At 38.4% G+C, this 23,956-nt stretch overlaps 1 protein-coding gene and 1 long non-coding RNA gene across 3 annotated transcripts; one reads left to right on the forward strand and one right to left on the reverse strand.

The window, feature by feature from the left end:
- Nucleotides 1-675: 675 nt before the first annotated feature.
- Nucleotides 676-23,595, forward strand: prmt8b (protein arginine methyltransferase 8b). 2 transcript variants are annotated; one of them, XM_028449577.1, is made up of 10 exons: nt 676-1,411; nt 5,600-5,824; nt 8,196-8,351; nt 10,318-10,381; nt 12,461-12,603; nt 12,864-12,951; nt 14,414-14,529; nt 18,410-18,560; nt 21,563-21,684; nt 22,895-23,595. In XM_028449577.1, exons 1-10 carry the CDS (start codon nt 1,343-1,345, stop codon nt 22,976-22,978), a joined length of 1,218 nt encoding a protein of 405 aa, XP_028305378.1. In that variant the 5' UTR covers nt 676-1,342; the 3' UTR covers nt 22,979-23,595. The 2 variants fall into 2 exon arrangements, with proteins under 2 accessions (XP_028305378.1, XP_028305379.1); XM_028449578.1 differs by lacking the exon at nt 5,600-5,824.
- LOC114464910 (uncharacterized) lies at nt 16,661-23,797 on the reverse strand. Its single transcript, XR_003674269.1, has 3 exons — nt 23,667-23,797; nt 20,343-20,351; nt 16,661-16,679 (listed from the first exon to the last, which is right to left on the reverse strand). It is a non-coding gene; the product is annotated as an uncharacterized LOC114464910 (long non-coding RNA).
- Nucleotides 23,798-23,956: the final 159 nt, after the last annotated feature.

Below are 23,956 nucleotides of genomic sequence, written 5' to 3' on the forward strand. Positions count from 1 at the left end.
ACGCAAAATGAAGTAGGAGGGATTATAACTATTATACAGCTCCCTGATTGGTTATAATATTTTTGAAAGCCAATGGAAAGCCTGAATAGGCTTTCCCCGCCCCCTTATTAGCATATAAAGCTTATTAGTGACACATTTCTCTTTACTAGTAGTAATGACACTTTTTGCTTCACTGCTTAAGTGTACTCAAAAGCATGTGTACTATTGGTATGGTTACCGAAGTACAAGTACGTAGGGTTAGGTTTAGAGTTAGGTTTAGGTTATAGCCCAATATCGCCTCAATTTTTAGGTTTAGGTTTAAGGTAAGGTTTAGTCACGTGACCTAAACTGGCCAATGACTGACCTATCACGTGACCTAAACTGGCCAAATAGGGGCGCTGCGTACGGATAGAATGTCGGTATATTGATACGGCAACCGTACAACTAGCCACTGCCAAAAATGTTTAATTTCTATTTTCTTTCTGTTTTGAAAAACTGTAATTTAGATTTTTAATAAAGAAACAACTTTAATGAGCGTCCCATTGATTCAGCAGTTGTAAAAAAAAGCTGGTAAAAATATTGAGAGGCTGTATATTAAAAATGGTGCTGTCAATTGATTTTCAGTCTGTTGCACATAAAACACCTGAGTTACATAAACGAGCAGCTGAGGGACTCGTGTTTCTGCGTGGGTTTCTTTCTGCCTCAGTGGGAACGTCTGATATGAGCAAAGAGAGAGAGAGAAGCAGGGATGTCAGTGCTTTGGTGAGACTAGTTGTCTTTTTATGTCACATTTCACAGCAAATCATGCGCCGGATGATGGTGCGTAAAACCCCGGAGAGCGCGCACTGACACGAACTTTCCCCTTCTTCAGGGATCACACAGGATCTTTATCTTCTTCCCGATGCTGCGTTCAGTCTCTCAGCGGGACACGAGGAGGAATCGGTTTCCAACAACATAGAAAGGAACTTTGGTTTCTGCTGCACAGCTTGATGCCTTGTTTTGATCGGAAACTCTCACGCGGAGTGGACCGAGGCACCCGCAGCACTGACATGATGCGCATTGTTGATGATGGATTACGGACTCCTGCTGATGTCAAACCCACAACCTTTCTCTCCACCTATTAGACTGCCTTGCCTCTCTTTGCCACATTTGTAGAATCACAGAATGGATAAACCAGCGACTCACCGCGCGTAAAAACTAACTTCGCACATAGGAGAATGGAAACAATTACATTTAAAATTCTACAATGACGTTAGGAATGTGTGTTTCATTCACACAGTTGGATAAATTGTGTTTTATCTAACGTTTTTCAGCCTGAGAGGTAACTTGTAATAGAGTTGTAGTGTAAATCTCGCCGGTTCTCATGGGACTCAGGCACTCGTCGCGGTGTTTGCTGCTCCGGCGGAAGATGGCGGAGGCGGACTGTTCCGAGGTAAGGACCACCGCACCTCACCGCATCGTCCTGTTCTGCACTACCTGGCCCGGGACCCCTAGTGTGGTCCTTTGCTTTAACAACGCATCATTAGTCCCATTGGTGCGACCCTGATGTGAGAATAAATAGGTGTTTAACGGGCAGATGTGATGACAGTTAGACGTAGTGATGATGCATATGTGCGTGTAAGGATAATGGGATGCCAAGGATGCACGGAGGTACAGGTTAGGGTTACATGTGCTGTCCTTGGTGCTGAAGCGATATCATATCATCAACCATCCCGTTTATATCTGTTTATACTGAGTCCTTCCATCACACATTATGACCCCTGTTTGAGCATAAATCTGTGTAATCAGTGTAATCAACCTACATGATTTTACTTTACTAGTGCATGAGTACACAACTTACTAGTAAACTAAAAAGTATCAATTTGTACTACAAGTAAGTATTGTGTGGTAATAAAGAGGCAGGGAAAAGAATATGCAGGCTTGACATCAACCAATCAGGGTGCTGATTTGGATATAATCCCTCCTACTTTTTGCATTAGGTCCATTAGTGAGATTTTGATTGTACTAATAGTAGTAATCAGGGCCAGCCCAGGTCATTTAGGGGCCCTAAGCAAAATCAGTATATGGGGCCCTTTTTTTTTGGTAAAACAAAAACATTTTGGTGCATATACACATGTACTCGCCTCCATCAGCCTGCCCCAGGGCACCTGTGGCTACAACAGTAGCTTACCACCACTAAGTGTGGAGTGAAAGAATAATGCCTTAATTCTGTAAAGCGACTTTGAGTGTCTATGATAAAGCGCTATATAACAAGCTTTGATGTAAATTTTCTGTGTACAAAACAGGGGACGGGACTTGGATAAGCAAACTGCTTCTCTCGTCTCCTTTTTCGGCATGTACAAAAAAAAAAGGAATAACAAAACTTCTGTGAATGCAACCATAAACTGAATAAATAATAATAATAAAAAATAACATTGATGCATTATTGTTATTATATTTTATTTGTCATTCCTGGTGATTGAAACTTACACTAGATGATTCCAAACCTCAATTTAAACTGAAAAGACAAAGACATTCTGCAATTCCTGCTTTTATTTTTTGTAACATGCAATCATTGCATGTCAAAAGTCAAGTAAAATAATAAAGTGCTTTTAAATTCAACTAAATCAAACAGAGAACACAGGTAAACACTCCAAATGTAAGCACTGAACAAAACGTTAACTGAAATATTTCCATCTCACTGCAAACCAAACACACCCGAGTCAATAAACAAACAAACGCAATGTCTGTTTCGTGCATACAAAGTCAATCACCAGTAGTGGTAGAGAAGCCCACCGTGTTTTTGTAAAAAAAAAAATTCAAAAAGTTGACAGGAAATTTGAAAGTATGACTATTATGTTTTATCATAAGCCATTTATTAACTATGCTTAAATGTAGAGTCTTACAAAAAGGCACAATCTTGAAATACGGTTTTAACAAACAAAAAAATATACAATTAAAATAAATATTATCAATTGTTTTCATTTAAGTTATGTCCTAGTGAATCTTAAAACAAGCCATTGCTGGTCACATTTAAAAGTAAAATAAATTAACATAAATAAAAAAGTGCAAACATGGCCATGGTGTAAAACCAGGGAACTCAGAAGCTTTAGTGATTGACAACAGCCTACAACATGAAAAACGTGAAAGCTATTAGATCTTAATTTCATAATTGATATTTAATTTTAGTCAGTGTACTGTATTTACATCAGATTTTTTTTCGACCAGCAGAGGGCGCTGGTAACCCAGTGGTTGGTTGGCATGCAGCTATTCTAGCAGTGAAGAAGAGATGCTATGCTAGCAGACAGAGCTAATAAAAAAACACACATATTACAGATATTCTTTTGGTGCCAAAGGGGTAAGGAATCATTAATGAACATGTTTAAGAGTAGTCGGCGATTCCAGTTTTGATGCACGCAATGCACAGCAGTACCAGTAACATGTAAGTGGGGTTGCCAGGTTGGGGGCCAGGTGGCCCTAAGCAGCCGCTTAGTCTGCATATAGGCTGTGCTGGCCCTGCTCGTAAACAAACTGTTGTTTTACTAGTAAAGGCTTTTGGAGCACTCGTGTGCCAGTAGCCCTTACTAGTAAAGCAAAATCCTCAACTATTAGGCAGTTTTGTTACTAGTATTACCACTTGTTACGACCCTCTCTAGGATGTCATGTCAAGGCTTGAACATAAACAGGATGCCACACAGAAATCAAAGGTTTATCAAAAGTATTTATTAACAAAATTCTAAAAGTAGCAACAGAACAAACTAAAAGGTAAGGGAGGACACTGGGCCAACCCTATACAGGGCCATTGTCCCAGCGTCCAACCTCTAAACTACAAAAACATACAGAAGACAAAAACTACCTAAAGACGAAAACAGGACTACCATAAAGCTCCAGTCCAAACTAAAATAACAAACCTACGAATACCTCCAGTGGGGAGCTGAAGAACTCTCCCCACGTGTCTGCTGCTGGTCAGTTGTTGTGCCTCACTCCTTCTGGTCCTCTCAGCCTTTTACGGGAGTGGTGGCCTAGTGGATAAGGACACTGGGCTTGTAATCGGAGGGTTGCCAGTTCACGCCTCACCTGGGCCATCACTGTGGGATGTTGAGCAAGTCCCTTAACCCCGAATTGATCCCCAGGTGCCGCAAAAATGGCTGCCCACTGCTCCATTTTGGGTTAAATGCAGAGGACAAATTCCATATATATAACAACATTACATGGCCAATTAAAGGCGAAAGCCCCGATTTAATCTTAATCTTTATACAGCTCCTCCTCCCTCTCCTATCTGATTGCTGATGTGAGTCAGGTGTGTTTGGAAAGGAAGGGCAGGCTGAGAGGCCTTAAGGCACCAGCCGTGACACCACTGTAAAGCTTTGTTTTTACTAGTAACATATTTTAAGACTACTAGTACAACTATCCATCCATCCATTTTCTGACCCACTTAGCCTTTTTTTCAGGGTCGCGGAGGTCTGCTTGTGCCTATCTTTAGCTGTCATTGGGCATTAGGTGGGGGTACACCCTGGACAGGGCACCAGTCCGTCACAGGACAAACAATCACATTCACTCCTAAGGGCAACTCAGTGACTCCAATCAACCTAACAGTTGTGTTTTTGGATTGTGTGAGGAAGTTGGAGGAAATCCACAGAACTTGGGGAAAACATGCAAACTCCAGATAGAAAGGGCCCAAGTGTCCACCCCAGTGCTTGAACCCAGGACCTTCTTGCTGTGATGGCGGATGTGCTATGCCACTACCACTTGTAACACTAAATGTCTACCAGTAGACTATTTTTGGTTTACTAGTAAGGTCAACTCGTGCACGAGTGCACCAAAAACTTTTACTTGTAATACAATACTTTTGTTTACTAGTAATACACTCAAAAACCCACCAGGGTTACTAGTCGACTGTTGTCACTTTACTAGTAGTAATAGTAAAACCAAAAGGTTCACTAGTAGTACTAATAGACCTAATGCAAATGAAGTTGGAGGGATTATAATTGAATTGAGTTCCCTGATTGGTTGTAATATTTTGAGAGCCAATGGTAAGCCTGAATTAACTTTTCCCCGCCCCCTTTATTAGCATATAATGGTTATTAGTGACACATTTTGCTAGTGACACCTTTTGCTTCACTCGTTAATTGTACTCGTAAACTAATAGTGAGTACATGTACTCCAATTTTAATTACTAGTAAAACTAAGGTTCATATCAGTGATATCAAAATGAGGCTGAAACAATGTTCCATACCCTGACACATGAAGTACTTGGTCTATAATTTACTGCATGTGAACATGATTTCATTAAAGGTGTTTGTTTGCAAAGAAAAGTGCATGTTTAAGAAGGATTTAAGGGAGTTTGACCTGTCAGAGCAGCATCTCCAATACTGTAACATTTGCAGTGTTTTCGCTCTGCTCAGGCTCCAAAGGTGTTCCTAAGAGGTCAAAGTGTAATGTTGGGGAAGACATGCAACAACACATTGACTTTAGAAGAAGTTTATGGTGGTTTTGACTGAATGGTGTCAAGAAAAGTCCAGGCATGCCAAAGAAAACCATGTCAAATGATCATACAACCTTGGTAGTATCCATCGTCAGGGATAGTGGTCCTATTTTTCTACATTTATGTCACAGTTTCTTTCTTCCTGTCGTTCCTAAGCGCCCACAGCCTACCATGGCCCCCCTTTCACACTCAGCCCAGCCTTCCTCTCTGCCCAAACCGGTGCCTACTACCCACCATGTGCCCTGTGGCCCCCACACGCCTCATGTAGCAGCCCTGGCCACCTGTCCCGGTAGGGGCAAGATTGCCAAGTTCATCAGCCCGGAGGACATGACATCACGGGACTACTACTTTGACTCCTACGCACACTTTGGCATCCATGAGGTAGGCAGACTGTCACCATGAGAGGAACCAGTGACACCAGATGCCTCCTGTTCACTCTGCCAAAGAGATTGGAGCTTGTTAGTCTGACAGCTCAATGTGTCAAAATTATCAATAATGTCCCTACGAGAGCTCCACTGGGGTTTTATTTAGATTTTGTAAATGAGATGTTCGTTGTAAATGAACCAGTATAGGGCAGCCAGCTGTTTGATTTCACATTATTTCATACTTCTAAATACTCTGAGCTGAAGTGCGTTTTACAATGATTGAGATTTATTGATCAACAAATTTGGATAAAAACATCATATAAAACTAGATATATGAGAGTTATCCTCACGCTTTAATTTGTAAACATGTGCTCGTTGTAAGCACACAAAGCAGGATCGATGCTTGAATGATTTTAACATTATTATGACCCTAGGTCTTTATATTGTGTTTTTTTTCTCGTGGGTATATTGTTTTCTCCCAGGTGGAGCTTGTCTTTAAGGCATGAAAATGTAATTGTCTGATCCAAGGGCCACATTATAAGAATTCACATCAGCATTTAAACATTCATTTTGTATATTTTTGTTGTGTATTTGGTGTAATTTAATATTTTTCTCTCATTTTATATATTTATCTGTCATTTTTTGTGTATTTTTATCGTCATTTTATGTATTTTTTGGTTAATTTTGTGTGTTTTTCGAGACATTTTGTCCGTTAACCTTTGAGGGCCGCACAAAATTATACTGAAGGGCGCTTGTGGCCCCTGGGCCGCCAGTGTGTGGCCCCCAGTCTGTCCACTCCCAAGGCAGCCAGCCAAAGAACAAAGTTTAGGTTGTACGCAAAGTTTTAACTTTAAATAATAATTTTTTCTTTAAACAAAACCAAAATGCTTTTACAGCTCACAGTTCTCAAAAGGCTCTAGCCACAGAAGTAGAGAAGAGTAACACCTTATGTTATGCCTCAGACCTCCTAGACCTGGGGCGTAACATAATTTGGGGACTTGTTGAGGTCCCAGGTTAAGATCCTGGGCAAGTCCCCAAATTATGTTATGCCCCAGGTCTAGGAGGTCTGAGCACAACAACATGCAAAATGTTTTTATTGTTTATTTAAGATTATAAGTTAAAATCACCTTCAGACCCTACTGCTTTATTATCTACCTAATTTCTGGTAGCAGGAAAAATTATTTCAATAAATCCAATAATAACAAAACAACATATATTTTAAAGCGCAGAATTACCACTAGTTTAATGTGAAGATGGTTATATTCTACAATTCACATTCTACAATGTATTGAAGTACATATATCAAAGATTTTAGATGGAGGATGATATAATCCAATATTTGTTTTTGCTGATATCGAACCAATATCCAATATCAATATTGAATTGAGAAGCTAAATTATGCAAAACCTCTGACTGCCCTTTATTTAGTTTTAAACAAATATAAAGTTCAATTTATCCAAAGACTGTTTATTTTATTTTTTAAATTAATTCATCAATCTTATTCCATTATATGTATTTTATCTGTGGATAACACAGGAAGTTCAACCCCTAAACAGGAAGTAGTGCTCCTGTTACAGAACATTCCCTGATTGATGATCATAGGCTGCGTCCGAAAGGTCCCTCCTATCTCCTTTCCTATCCACTCCTATCTCCTTTCCTATCCACTGTTCTTTAAGTATTTAAATGACGGCCATGATAAAAGAGCGTTCAAAAGGGGAAAGCCGTAGCATTATTATGTCACCTAGTGGAAGTGCATTTGATCATCAAAAAAAAGTGATCACCTTTACCTAACTCCTCTATTAACACCTTTCCTTAACATCATCTACGGGGTTAAGGAAAAGTGGATAGGAAAGGAGATAGGAGGGACTATTCGGACGCAGCATCTGTCTTCAGTTGTTGCCTCATTATTATTAATAACAAACGTTTCCACCCATTGAAACCAAGCCAAGTTGACCCCAATTAATGACCCCAATGAGAGAAGAAGAGATGGTGGGAAAGTTCAGGAACATGAAACCATTTACAAGACTCTATATTTAGCATGTGGGTCAGGTTTTTGTCCTGATTCAAGGAGTTCAACATCCAGTAGGAAGGCTTGAGTCTTAAAGAGGGAGAGCTTTTCCCTAAAGGGTTGATGTTGCACTTCATTTAAAAAAGCTTTGCCTGTCAATTAATCTTTTGACCCAAATACTTAATACGTTTAACCTCATTATAATGAGATGTTTCTTTACAAACACCCTAAAAATAATCCTAGAGAAAAAACTCATTTTGTGTTTATTTAGATTTCTATGTCAGTTCTTCACAACATTCTTTGATTTGGGAAGCTTTTTCATTTTGTTCCTGTTTAGCAGAATATCTCAGCTCTGAAATGAGCTTATTCTCCAACACAGGAGATGCTGAAAGACGAGGTGCGGACGCTGACCTATCGGAACGCCATGTACCACAACAAGCACGTCTTCAAGGATAAAATCGTCCTGGACGTCGGGAGCGGAACCGGAATTCTCTCTATGTTTGCTGCAAACGCTGGTGCTAAACACGTGTACGGGGTGAGATTGGAAGTTATCACTCTTATCTCTGATTTCTGTTACAGTGAACATCTTGGGAATGTATAGCATTCCAATTTGATAGTATGAAAAGGTTGAGTATGCGAGAAATACCCAGATGTATACTATATCAGGCCATTTTTTAAAGTCACGGTCTGAGTTTACCTTGTACTGAGATCGATTATGAGCATGCCCACTAGCGGAAAATGAATTTTTGCTAGTTCCACTGAGAGTTTTGCTACTTCCGCTGTGCTGAGATTGAAAATTCAATTTCAAAGCTAATATGTTTTATAATTTATTCTATGCGGTTTTTTTAATTGCAGTATTACATATATTGTGTTTGTATAAAAAAAGATGTTTTATAATTTATTCTTTGCAGTTTTTTTTATTACAGTATTACATATGTTGTGTTTGTACAAAAAATGTTGTATTCATATAAATCTGATCATGACAATCATATTATTTTTTTTTAATCAAGGGTCAATTTTTTATCGATGGTGATGTTTTAAGCATTTTTAAAAATCAGCACAACAATCTCTGTGCATGGCTAATCCAGCACGGGTACATCTCAGTACGTAGCAGTCACGTACCTCCGTACTGAGATTGTAAGACAATCTCAGTACGGAGGTAAACTCCGACCGTGACACCGGCTTCAAGCTAAAAGACAAACATCTTCCTTTCAAAACAAAGCATCTCTTCTCGTCTTCCATTCGTTTTTTAACGCTTTTGTAAATAGGGCTCTTGTTTTGAGGTTAATCGGAAGTTTTGTCAGTAGCACAATGGAGAGTCTGCGAAAATCTCAGAAATGTCAGAATGAAATGTGTTTCCGCTAGTTTTATGGATCAAATGTCCACATGTTGATATTCTACTTGGTCAATTTCTCACATAAAATGCTTTCAGAACTTTTAAAGGTGGAGAATCAACAGAGATATTTAGCCTCAGTGTCTTTTGAAATGCATCTTATGGAAACTTGGAAGTATACTTCAGTGTGAACGCTCTCCATCCTAATCATACTAATAGTATCTAGTAGACAGTATTAACTCATTGAGTTTTAGTGTGTGGTACATTAATATACAATTTAAAACACAGCCAATGACATTTTCCTTTGAGTCAACAACAGTGACTCCAGGGTCAGTGTATGCTATAGTCATTGGATTTTCCTTTCAGCAAAAGGATATAAAAGCACAAAAACTTGTTTATTTCATTTTCTTTTTCTTATTATTGATTTTTAAAGTTTTTTTTCTTTATTGGAGTCGAGAAGGGATAAACAAAACTGTTGACTTTCATTTTCTGTTTATAAAAGCAAAAGATTAAATGATTGACGAAAGAAAAACACACAATTTTTTTCATCTGGTGCGACAGGAAGTTGCCATTTTCAAAGTAAGAGCGCCTTTGAGGACGTTTGAAGAGGTGATAGAGGTTAACCCAGGGTTAACCTTTATCGTCTTGCAATAATAAAATAAAATAACTTACTGATTGAAATTATATATTTGTATTTTTATTATTTTATTTAGTTATTAAAAAAACACAATACATAATATCACAGAATTAGACATACAGTGCAGGAAGTGGCAGAAAACTCAGAGAACTTAAATATTTATTATTATTTTTCAAATTAAAACACCACACAAAATATCAAACAACTGTATTCTATATTTTCCCTTTCTCAAATATAAATCTAGTTCAAATAAAATGCAGTATAAAAATATCTGAGCTGGCGTATATTGTCACTTTGGGCACTAATCCTTACTACTCTGTATTTGTTAAACACTATACGTATAACAAATATGATTTAAAAAACTAACTTCAAAGAAAAAAAGTCTCTGGGGTTGCCAGAAATGTGTAACCGAAATAGTTTAGGAACAGAGCTAACCTGAAAGGAAATGAGCTAAAATAGTGACACTAAAATGTACTGTAATGAACTGCTTCACATATAAAACAATGACATGTTTCATCCTTATGATTACAGATTGAGTGCTCCAGCATTTCTGAATATTCAGAGAAGATTATCAAGTCAAATCACCTTCACAATGGTACGTTCATGCAGCCCACCATCGTTCTGATGTGTTTCCCACATCCATATGTGTGAACGTAGAGCAGCGCGCAGACATTAGGATTAGCAGCAGCAGCAGCAGCAGCAGCAGCGTGACATTCCTATTATCACTGTCACACTTGACAACATCAGCAACAGTTCTAAATCATAACTGGCAGCTCATATCTGATGTCAAAATCATCTAATCTTTGCCTTCAATCAGAATTTCTCAAGGCTTGATTATCTTTGAATAAAAAAACAACATGGATTTGTATTTGTTTGTATTTATTTTAACCTGAATATCCATTAATTACAAGCATTAGGATAAAGGACTAACTAGGGTCAGTTATGCCTAGAGATGGGCGATACTATCTGGTTTTTAGCCATAAAATGTAACATCTGTCGACATCGGTGTCGGTTTTTTCACCGATATTGCGGAACCAATAGGTGTAATATGGCACATTTTCCATGACTAATGTTGATAAGTATTCTTAGTTTGCAAAGATGATGATTTTTAATGGAATGCATCCAGGAGCATTACATTAAAAGTAGCCTTTAACCTGTTATTTCAATGGAGATTTATATGATGTATGACCTAAAATGAGGTTTGAGGGAGGGTCTGTGTATATACAGTATGGATATCGGTTAATATTGGAAATCTAGTGTTGGACAATATTGACATATCAGGAAAAAAAGTCTCTAGTTATGACCTGTTGCTACATCTCATACACAAACAATATAATTGTATAGGCATTAAATGATCACAGCTATTGTAAAACTTGTATGTATTTAAAATAGTGTCCGATTGGAGTGATGTACACATAGTTAGAGAAAAACACACAAGAAATAATTAAAAGTAATCATTTCTTTGTAATTTTTGCAGTAAATCAGATGGACACCCTAAAACACTGTTTTTCAACCTTGGGGTCGGGACCCCATATGGGGTCGCCTGGAGTTTAAATGGGGTTGACTGAAATGTCTAGTAATTGATTAAAAAAAAAAAAAAAAAATGAAAAATAGCGATTGAAATTTTATTTTTGAATTTTTTTAAATTATTATTCCTTTACAAATTATAACAACACACAATCTTAAACAACTGTAGTCTATAATTTCAGTTTGTCAAATATAAATCTAGTTAATAACAACAATAATAATAATAATAATAAAATGCAGTTTATAAATATGTGAGCTGGCACAACTTGTTTCTAGTACTGACAACTCTGTATTTGTAATACAGTATAACAAACAAGAAAAAAAGAATTCTGGAGAAAAAAAATGTCTTTAGGTCCCAAAAAATGTATATTAAAATGGTTGAGAACCACTAAAACAATCTACTGCATGGAAACCCATCACCACTGTACAAAAATATGTTATAGTGCTAAAATAATGAATATCTGTTTTATACAGAAGAGGATTAGGGTTACTGGGGGGAAAAAAGTGGTGTTTATTTTTTTGGTCACAATCTATTTTTTTTGTCTTGATTTTTTTCTCTTTTTTTTGGTCTCAAATTTTTTTCCCCAGTCCTGTTTTTTTTCTTCTCATTTTTATCTGGTACCACGTATTTATTTCACCTGCAACACCACAGGTGGAGTTAGCAGCGGTTTTCTGAGCGGCTTGAGGAAGAAACTAGTGAGAATGACTAACTATTAAAGACATTCCTCAGGAAGCCGTCGCTCACGCAGAAAATCCAAAAATCCGGTCATTCTCACTAGTTTTCCTTCCTCCATCCGCTCTGAAAACCACGCTGACTGTCGAATTTTCAGATTTTCTGCATGAGCGAGGTTTGTTTTTTTTTCCACTACTGGATGTATTTTTTTTTTCTTTCTTTCCAGTGGCACCAATCCTCTAGTTTTAGGTTTGTCTTTGTGTCATAAAAAATGATTTCAGTCAGAATGAACAAAGAAACAGACAATATATAGACTTGTGTAAAATTGTGTACGATGTAAAATAAACCTCATTAACATGTACTAATTTACATGAGTCCCAGGGAATAATTACAGTGTCATCTTCATATACTATAGAAAAAAATGGAAGCTGTGCAGTCATTTGTTTCCCGCTGCGTGTGCTTCTCACTCTGCAGTCATTACCATCTTCAAGGGCAAAGTAGAGGAGGTGGAGCTTCCTGTGGAAAAGGTGGACATCATCATCTCAGAGTGGATGGGTTACTGCCTCTTCTACGAGTCCATGCTCAACACCGTCATCTTTGCCAGGGACAAATGGCTGGTATGATAGAGGTGGAATGGAGACGTAGGGGAGTTCAGCTCAGCTTATTGTTTCAGGGTTCAGGTAATGACAAGGTAGCAGATTTACTGCATCAATGATGATCCAGCAGGTTTTCTGCTCCACTCACATAGTCTTATATTACACTGCCAGGTGTGTGTGAACAATAGAGGTGATGAATGGCTTCTGTGTGTGTGTGTGTATGTGTATGTGTGTGACAGAGAGAAAGTGCATATGATTCCTGAGACTAATTTTGTCTCCAGAAACCTGGAGGCCTGATGTTTCCTGACAGAGCTGCTCTCTATGTGGTCGCCATTGAAGACAGACAGTACAAGGACTTCAAGATTCATTGTAAGTAATGTATTCTGTAATGCCTTGGTTCCCAAAGTGGGGTACGTGAATTGTCATCGGGGGTACGTGAATGAAAATTAAAAACAATGACAACATTGGAAACTAGAATATAAATTGAGCAGTTAAAGCAGAACTAAGCAACTTTTTCACCTTAATAAAACATTCTCGTAGTCCCTGTGAGGGTAATACAAGTGTTTATGGGGTGACTACCGCTGCTGCCTCTGGCCAGAAAAGAGCACTTGCAACTTTCCTGCCTCCGACCTGGTGGCAAGACATACTGCTTTATGGCAGCCCAATACAAACTAATGCTAAATTATGACCATCCCCGTGGCTGCACACGGTTGTCTACAAATTCACTTTTCTCAAACTTATATCATGGTGGAGCCAGCAAAAAAAGGCAGAGAAGACCTTTGTCCGAGGAACAGAGCAACTCCATGAAGTGACAGCTCAGCAGCAACACACACCGCGATGACAGTGTGTGGGCACACACACGCAACCCAGTGCTCCATCAGGCAGCACACACACAAAAATCCATTCATCTATCTATCTATCTATCTATCTATCTATCTATCTATCTATCCATTTTCAGAGCCGCTTTGTCAGCACACAAACAAACACACACGCACACATTTCCACACTCCGTTCCGTATTACTTCCACATCATTCATTTATTTTACTGGTCTCTCTTCCTCATACTGTCCACATGGTCACATGGGACTATACGTGTGAAAGCCCCCTTAGTGTCACTGTTGTATTATATATTTTCAGTGATCGGCTGCTACCGGCTTGGGAGAGCAAAGGTGTGCATGTAGCTGTAGGGTGGGGCAGGTGGCGGGGGGGGGGGGGTGCAAAGTTTTTACGACACTAACACAACCTAAAGGGACCTTTAGGGGGAGCGCTAAGCACAAGTTACTTATTTCTGCTTTGATGCTAGGCTAATTCTAGGCTAATGCTAATGCTAGGTGAATGTTAATGCTAGGCTAACGCGAGGTTATTGTTTTAGCTAGGCTAATGCTAGGTTAATGCTAATGCTATTGAATTGAAAAGTAAAAATACTTCTATGCATCCATTTATTGGTCTCCACATGCCGCAATGCTATTTATTTATTTTTGTTTTTTTAATTTATATTTAAAAACAATTGTAATGATATCTACAGTATGTACTAGAGTAAATGACACACGTGCTTTTATTTGCTTTACCCCAAGATTATCACAGTATGGCTACATAGAACATCTTTTTTTAACAAAAAAACCCCCTAAAGCTGAATGTTATCATGAAGCTTCATATTCTTATTTTTAGTTTTCTTCCGTTGGCGGTTCATTGAATCGTTTGCTCATTGCACACATGTTTTGGATGCCATGAATAAAAGACTAATTTTTTTTTTTTCAGGGATGATGTTTCATTTCAGTAATATAGTAACATGTTTCAGTACCTTTTCTTTTTTCTTCTTCATAATGCACAGGGTGGGAGAATGTGTATGGGTTTGACATGAGCTGCATTCGAAATGTGGCCATCAAGGAGCCATTGGTGGATGTGGTGGATCCCAAGCAGGTGGTGACCAACGCCTGCCTCCTCAAGGTTAGTGTGTATGTTTATTTACACTGATCAATGTCACAGTATATTGAGTTTCTGCTTCATACAGCGAAATGTTTTTCTTTTGCTTTGGTCATACATAATAACCAACACTCAAAGAAAAGTGGTCTGTACTCATCAAGATCTGCTATAACGACACATTATATAACAAACCTTCTTTTGTTGACCATGAACAGCCTGCTGTGTATCAACAGAGGTAACGGGCTACAGTATGTAAGGGTCAATGGGATGCTTTGTACACACACAGTGAAACAAGTGCCATCAAAACAAGGCTGTGTGAAAAGCTGGACTTTTAAAAACAAAATTGTATGGTTCTTGTTTGATTTATAATGTTCACCAAGGAGGTCATATCTTTACCGTTTTTTTTTTTTTTTTGGTTTTTTTTCTGTTAGCAGGATTATGTTAAAATTACTTGACAGATTTTGACATTTTTTTAACCAAAGATGGACCATATGCCATTAATGATACATTTTTGGAGGGGATACAAATCAATATACTTATTCTGGATCAGTTAGTGCTCATGCATTTAGACCTACTGTATGGTCACACTTTACTCAAAGTTTTATACATCAGGCTGATATTACATTGTCATTATTATGACATGACACCTGTCATTAGCATGAATGAGGTGTCTTGAAGGCTGTAATTACGTGTTGTTCATTACCCTAGACCTTCATTATTAACCTCATTATAACCTTCATAATTTAGCGAACGACACTTAAAGACAGCTTAATGTCAGCCTTCATGATACCTTATTCATGATAATGACAGCGTAATGTCAGCCTTATGTATAAAACTTCAAGTAAAGTGTTACCCTGTAAGATTATCAATGGGAATAGAAATGTATTTCAAGCCTTTAAAGTGTGAATGATCATGGTATCATGATCAGGATTACTGATCCAGATAAATGCCAATATCTGGCAAAGAGAAGATTTGTTGGCAGTCTTTAAGGTTTTGAAAGTGATCATTTAATAAAAGGAAATAATTACACTGAAGTATTTTGTATTTTGTTGGGGAAGATAGGAGAAACCCATGTGCTTTCCAGAACATCATTTGTTACTACTCATAAGAAATCACTCTCAGGTACAAATATATTTTCATACTACAACCCAAATCCAAAATGTAGGATTACATGAATTTTTCCCAAACTCTGTGGCTCTACATGTTCCCAGTCTGTCTCCTGGGACAGTTTTCTACAGCATAATGGAAGCTTCTAGTAAACTGTAATAGTCTTTGGCTTCGTTCCAGTGGCTTTTCTTTCAGCACTCAAATAAAGAAAGGATGAGAGCATTGTGAAAGGTGATAGTGGTTTTTGTTGGTGGCCTCTAGCTTTAGTCTTTATGCCTCTCTAGTCATTGGGTTCTCTCATTCACTCTTCCCTCCTTCTTTTGTGTCGTGTTTCTTTCTAATATCTCTCTTCATCACTTCCCTTCCTATTCTCACTGGATGACTTAATGTTTCTTATTTCTCTATCCTAATCAGTGATTGCTTTCTTCTCATCTGGTGTCGCATTTTACGATTTGAACAATGTCTGACCCCTTCCATTTGTGTAGAATCGGAGGTCATGCTCCGTCGCACCCTCTCAGGAATGGGAAAATGTCTCATAAGTATGGACATTGAGTCTTCAGTGGCAATGAAATTGAGTCATCGTGGCTTTTAGAAGCTCTAGTCTTGCCCTTTGTAATCAGAAAGCTATTTTGTGTCTTTGAGTTAGAGATACTTACTTGTGAGTTACTAAGAAGGTTCAGCAAGATTATTTTTGAATATGTTAAGGTTCAAATGAAACCTTAAGACATTATTCAAAAAGAGAAGATAAAAATGATCTTGTTGGATTTACTACGCCAAAGTCAGGGAAACTTCATAAGAAACATAAATGCGATCAGCAGACGCCTTTGACAAAGACAAAACATGTCAAGGGATCAAAGTGGATTTTCTAAGGAACAGTTGTCTAAATACATGAAACCATAAAATCTCACTGACAAGTTTGTTGACAAATTAATTCTTACTATTCATACAACTGTTCCTCTGGAAATCCATTGATCTCCTGATATGTTTTGACTGGCAGGCTTTGTCAAAGGCGTCTGCTGATAGCTTTGATGTTTCCTTGACTTCCTTGTAATAATTCCAGCAAGTTTCTTTTGTCTTCTTTTTGGATAATATGTTATGTTCAATTTATTCAAACAACTGTTTTTCAGGAAATCCACTTTGATCTCCCGACATGTTTTTCGACTGACAAACTGCCAGTCTTCGTCAGAGGTGTCTGCTGATTGCTTTGATGTTTCCTTTGAAGTTTCCTTGACTTTCGTGTAATAATTCCAGTAAGAGTCTTCTTTTCAAATAAGACTATTCAATTATTCAAAAAGAAGACAAAAATAATCTTGCTGGAATTATTATGTGGAAGTCAAGGAAACATCAAAGCGATCAGCAGACACCTCTGACGAAGACTGGCAGTTTGTCAGTCGAAAAAAACATGTCAGGAGATCAAAGCGGATATCCTAAGGAACAGTTGTCTGAATAAATGAAACCTGAACATTTTACTGACAAGTTTGTTGAAAATAAATTCTCACTTCTCTTATTCAGCCGTTTCTTCACCTTGCATCTACATGGGATTCATTTTAATACGATCTGCCACTCAAGCCTCCCATGTTAATGTAACAAAGTCTCTCTTGAGGACATTTTCTTCCCTTTGCTACAGTTTGCTGTAAATGACACTGGCATGGCATCATTGGAAAGGATGGAGGTGTTAAATTACAACCTGCCATGCTTGACGCCACATGGCCCAGTGATCTGTGAGCCGACAAAGACGAACATGTTGCACTGAGCAATCCTCCCAATCCTCTTTAAATACACCATCGTCCACATGAATAGCAGTTACACACCTGTTACTTCTCCGTTTCACGCCCAACACTCGCCCGCATCCTTACACGTTGTGTTGGACATGACACACATGTATCCTCGCACACATACACACACAAGAAGGAGAACGCCCACACAGCATGTGTAGTGTTAGCAGGCTTTACTCGACAGCCGTGAGTCAACCTGTGGGCTCACACACACATACACACAATCACACACACATGGGAATAACAGTGATGAATAACCACAAGAAAATGGAGACGTGCTGCCTATGAAGGAGACATCTATGTGTTCGAAATCGCATACTAACATACGACACCCTACACCCTCAATTAGTATATACTGTCTACTATATTACTGTAATTATGGTTATTATGATTAGGATGATGACCATTACCACTGAAGTGTACTCCCAAGTTTCCCAAGATGCATTTCAAACCTACAACGACAAAAACCTGAAGCACACTGACGCTAAATATCTCCTTTAATTCTCCACCTTTGAAAGTTCTGAAAACATTTTAAGTGAGAAAGTGACCAAGTAGAATATTATCTTGTGCTCATTTCATCCATAAAACACAATTCATGCCGACATTTCGGAGATTTTCGGAGATCCGCCATTGTGCTACTGACAAAACTTTCAGTTAACTTCAAAACAAGAGCCCTATTTACAAAAGGGTTTAAAGAAAAAATTATGGAAGACAAGAAGTGATGCTTTTATTTTGAAAAGGGAATGTTTGACTCTTAGCTTGCAGCCGGACCCAGGACGATTTGACATTCCACTTGCATTGCATCTTGGGGCGGTTGAGTATAACTAGTGTGCCCTCCGTGCATACTTAAAAAATGTCCCAATATAGTACATATCCGGGTATTTCTCGCATACTCAATTTTTCCATACTATCTAATGTGAATGCACTACATAGTATGAGTAGTATGTCATCTTTGCTGAGTCACCTTCCAGCTGGTTGTCACTAAAAAGGTTAATGAAAAAAATGTTGTGGTTGTATTTCAGGAGGTGGACATCTACACTGTGAAACCTGAGGATCTGTCCTTTACCTCAGCCTTCTGTCTGCAGATACAACGCAATGACTACGTCCACGCTCTCGTCACCTACTTCAACATTGAGTTTACCAAGTGTCACAAGAAGACTGGTTTCTCCACTGGTGAGATTCAGTTCCCCCTCACGTAACGCCCTAAAACACAGACAAGTTTTACCAATTCAAGACACACATTTTGCTAATGATGATATCCATCTCTGAGCGTTCTGTCTGTACTGTAACTAGTAGTGTTGTAAAAATGTAAAAGTGACTGCCTTCTATGGGTGAAACCCGGCTATTACATTCCAATGTTTCTATTGGCTGAGAATGGTGGTTTGTGATGTTTTAATGGCTTCTTACATCACCAACCAGCACTGTTGGCTCCGCCCCTCCTATAAAAACTAGCACCTGCTGACGCTGCAACCTGTGGCCAGTAGGTTGGACTGAGAGAAATGTAGATAGGGAGCTATCTCGATATCTAAGTATATGCCATAAATGCTATTTATTTACTTTTATTCTTATTTATGCATGCACTTCAGCACATACAAAGAAATGTTACGCAGATGAGGGCGATCGGCGCCCGAACAGATGCATTTGCCGCTAAGTTCACTAAATAAATAAATGAACTGCATTCATGGCATATATTTAGGTTTTAAGTGATTTATTTATAGCATGTATATTCAAAAAACGAGTGATTTATTTATTGCATTATGTTCGTAGGTATTTAATTTTTAATACATTTATTAATTTTTTATAATGGCAGAGTTGGTTCTCCCCTATAGATTGTTCCTTGGAGATTTTATTGTTTGGACTGGGCGTGTCTTAACTGCACCAGGAGCTTTGCCCATAAACAAGGCATTTTTTAACGTTTCAATTTAAAGCTGCAGGAGACAATATTTTTTTTATTTAAAAAAAAAAAATCTGATAAAGACATAGGGGCGGATTCACTAAGATCTGAAGTAAAGGGTGGTAAACAGGTGTGTCCTTAATTCCTTTGGTTTGCTCACCTGCCGTGGGAAATTCACTAACAGCTGCGCGTATAAATGAACATGTAGCTTGTTCAATGTGGAGCGGTGAGTGCACAGAAGCACAAAATTATATTTGAAGAAGTGAAATTAGAGGCAGGTGGACTTCTCTGTCTGCTGCACAAACATTAAATAATGTTGAAAATTAAAAAAACTAATAAAAATGCTGTATAATAAGTGTTAAATCCTAATTATATATTTTTCCTCTAATTTAATGTATGTGCTCCTTCAGTTCCTGTAACTTTGCTCTTATCAGTCCATGGAAAACATCATCCAGCAGGTCTGAGCTCCTGAGCAGCGCTGTGTCAGGCACACTCAAAATGTGAACCTTGTGCCATCGCTGCGTAAATTTCGCAGCTGATTCTTCCTTTTTTCATCTCCGCTATGTTTTGTGTCAACATTTACTGCAGCCATGATCTCTGTGTGTGAGTTTGCACCTGCCTGTGGGTCGTAATATTTACAGCACAGAAAACAGTCACCACAAACAGTTCCAGGTTTGATGAATGGCATTGTGCCCCCTGCATTCATTTATTTGCATTTCCTCCTCCCATTTTTTTTGAGTCCCTTCTGTGACCGCCTACTTTACATGTTCATCAGAGGAAAACGCGCTATATGGATTGTGGGCGCATTGTGACGCGCTGAACATGCACAGTTCTGATTCCTCGGGGTTTGTACCCCTTAATAGCGCGTGGAGTGACATTTGCACACGCTTTAATACCCCTAAACCTTTAGTGCATTCGCCCCTTAGTTTAGGCCTCATAGATCAATAACTCGAAGATCATTTGTTCGAAAGTTTGTTTTTTTCTCCACCGTAAATACTCTCTTACTGATATTTTTGGAAAAGTTTTGCACATTACATTGAGCAATGTGGAGTCCCGAAAACTTTTTGCATCTTTGATTTATTGATTTATGAGGCCTACACTGTGTCTTTATCTGATTAAAAACTATTTGGTCACCAGAGGCAGCTTTAACAAGCTGGTTAGGAATGTTCCTCTCTATTGCTGTTGGAGTCGGTTGAGGACATTTCACTCGAGTACTTTGGAAACAACTGCCAAGTTCAGCTGAACCCCCACAGCCCCCCCCCCCCCTACCTCCTCTATCCCTGCTACTTTGTCAGTGTTTTGAGCAGTAAATCAGTGGCTATTAAAGAAAACCCTCAACACTACATTTCACCGCCTCAGCTCTTGGTTACACTCTGCCGGTATTGCATGAATCAAACTGCATCACTGAGATGTCACCTATTGTAGTTAGAGTGGCTAAACAGTTACGTAAGCTCACGTCTCTTACATAACATCACGTAGAGGATCAGTGAGTGGGACGCCCATGGCTAAAGGAGTTCACTCCCAAGCGAATATACTTCTGTTTAGCCCGACAGATATGTAGCAATATTAGGCTAAAATGTTCACTTCTGGAAAAATGCATGAAAATTTGTACATGGGGGTTTTTGAGTATGCTTATAAATACAGATGACAGATTTTTAATGGGATCCACGCTGGCAAACCAATGTTTCTCACTCAAAATCAAGAAATCCAAGACGGCCACCATCCATAATAATCTGTATACCCTTTGTCCTTTAGTTATACCATTTTAAAACCAAATCAAAATAACAAATAAATAGTGTACTTATTTTGTTTTACTAACTTAAACCAAATTTAAAATGAAATCTTGTGCTGTTTGTGTGATATTTGGATATTTAAGGGACTTTTTCTCTGCTGTGTTGATCGAAATGATCTTGTACCATGTTGTCCATCTCACACCGATGGTAAAGAGGTGTAATTTGTGTGTCAACAACGTTTCGTTAAAGAGTTATTGATGCTGGAAGTCCGAATCTGTGAATATATGGATGGAGACCATCTTAGATTTCTCGGTTTTGAGTGGGAACCATTGGATCCCATTAAAATTTGATTCCGCATACTCAAAAAAAAAAAAAACCACATGTACAAATATTCATGCTTTCTTCCAGAAGTTAACGTCCTTTTGACATATCTGCCAGGCTAGTTTGAATCCAAATGCTCCCGTCGCTTCCATTGATCCATCTTCACGCCTCGTTTCTCTGAAATGCATAACCCTATATTTCACCTCTGCTTCTTTTCCCTCCACCAGCTCCAGATGCTCCCAGCACACACTGGAAGCAGACGGTATTTTATTTAGAGGACTACTTAACTGTCAAGAAGGGAGAGGAGATCTTTGGCAGTATCGCTGTCAGGCCCAATGAGAAAAATGTGGTGAGCTAAAGGAGTTTGTTTTCTACTGTAACCTCTGTGTCTTGGCTTATAATAAACTTTGAAATCCCCAGGGAGAAAAAATGTCATTCTTAATGAGGTGCTCTATATACCCTGGAGAAGGTGTCGACATGATGATCTATACTTAGGCCTCTACCTGTGCAACCTAATGAGCAAACATAAGATACAACGGACCTTTGAAATACGCATGGCTGATATGTTTGTTTTTTGGGCAACAGTGCTGTGAGTTATTGCCAGAAAGTCAGAATTTGTTAAGATCAGGCTTTTTTTAGATTTGCAAAGCTGGTTTTCTGTCATTTCCCAAACTTTAAAGAAGTGTATAGAAAAGTGGTTCTAAAAAGTAATGAAAATGAAACAAATGCATAAATTAGGAGAAATAATTTGTTACAACATAAAACTTTTTTAAAGAGATTTTCCACTTTTTTTTTCTTTTTACAAGTTTAGCCTAAAATCTTTGAACACACAAACAAACCCTGAGGATAAAAGTCCTTTTGAGTGGGACTCCTTCAACAGCCCATGATTACTTGCTAACTTCAGCCACCAAAGCATTAGCTGTGCACTGTTTAAGGGGGAGTAAAGGTCCCTTAGGAGAGCTCTTCTTCTCTGCTTCACCGTCTACTACGAAACCGCAGAATTAGAACTGTCAGTGACAGATTTTTCTCGGTTCACAACTTTTTTTTTCATTTTTCGGTAAACAAAAGAGGGTTACATCAACATCTTTAACTTTTCCTAATTATTTTGCCCAAAAAGCTGCTAAATGATCTAAAAACCAGGCTGAATGCATCACTCCAATAAGAAACAATGGGATGTTTACAGACAGTGGGCCGTTTGACGTCATCAATCAGGTGATTTCAAGATGATGGAACAAAGGCTCTAAAACTGTAAAGTAGTCCAATTTGTAAAAGGAAATACAGTGAATATGGTGCAGAATAATGCATTTTGTTAGGCATAGATCTTCTAAATCTAAAAAGGACATTTAAAAGATTTTAGGCCAAACTTGTAAAGACAGAGGAGGTTCCCTTTAAGTCATTGCTAATCTTACTTTCTTATCTTACCCTTTGATTAAAGTGAAAACAACACAACTTCCAATATCTGGCAAAGAGAAAATTTTGGCGCTTGGCGGAGGTTTGGGCTTTCTGAATACTCTTGTTTTACACTTACTTTGCTTTTTTGTCTGTGTCCCCCTTCATAGCGGGACCTGGAGTTCACACTGGAGATGGACTTTAAAGGACAGATATGTGAGGCGGCCATTTCCCACGACTATAAGATGCGTTAGGACCCCCCACAATGCAGTGTGGCCCCTAGTGTGGCCCTGTACGCTCCTGCAGACACAAGCATCCCCAGGAACGCGTCTGAATGGATGTGATCAGTCCAACAACATCTAAGCGACGTCATTAGAAAATGCAAGCTGTCAGCAATAGCTCTAATGCCGTCTACAAGAGCAAACTGTTGAATGTAACATCCTAAAACCACTTGATTTCTTTCTCTCACTTGTTTCTCAGAACATTTTTGTGTGCAGAAGTATTTCTGAGGCTGTCATTCGTTGAGCTAATTGAAAAGTATCGATGTGTGTGTGTTGTAATAAGGGTTAAAGCTTTATTGTTAATTTGTTAGGATCTATCGCTTACAGTGGAGACGTATTGAAAGTAAAGTAACTGTTGGATTTAGTTGATTTATTGAATATCTGCATGTTTAAGAGTTTGAGTTCAGTGAGATTACAGAGAGAGATGTGTAGTTTCATTTGTTTATTTATTAAATTATTTACAGATTATTTTACTGTAGGAACTGCAATTTGGTGCCAGATTAAAACAGAGCAAAGCCCTGGACAGATGAAATATGTAATGTACCATGTTGGCACTTATGAGCAAAGAACAAGAAGAAGTTAAATGTGAAGAATAAAAAGTATACAAAAAATGTACATATCATTTTTGTCCAAAACCACAAATTCTGCTTCGTGACTTAACAATATGTTAAGGTTTCATTTATTCAGACAACTATTTCTCAGGAAATCTACTTTGATTTCCTGAAATGTTTCCACTGACAACTGCCAATCTTCGTTAAAGATGTGTGCTGATCGCTTTGATGTTTCCTTTGAGTTTCCTTGTCTTTGTTCTGAATAAGACTGCTCTATTATTTAAAAGGAAGACAAATATAATCTTGCTGGAATTATCACATGGAAGTCAAGGAAACTTCAAAGGAAAGATCAAAGCGATCAGCAGACGCCTCTGATGAAGACTGGCAGTTGTCAGTCGAA

Source organism: Gouania willdenowi, chromosome 6 (assembly GCF_900634775.1).
Source record: "Gouania willdenowi chromosome 6, fGouWil2.1, whole genome shotgun sequence".
Lineage (NCBI taxonomy): Eukaryota > Metazoa > Chordata > Actinopteri > Blenniiformes > Gobiesocidae > Gouania > Gouania willdenowi.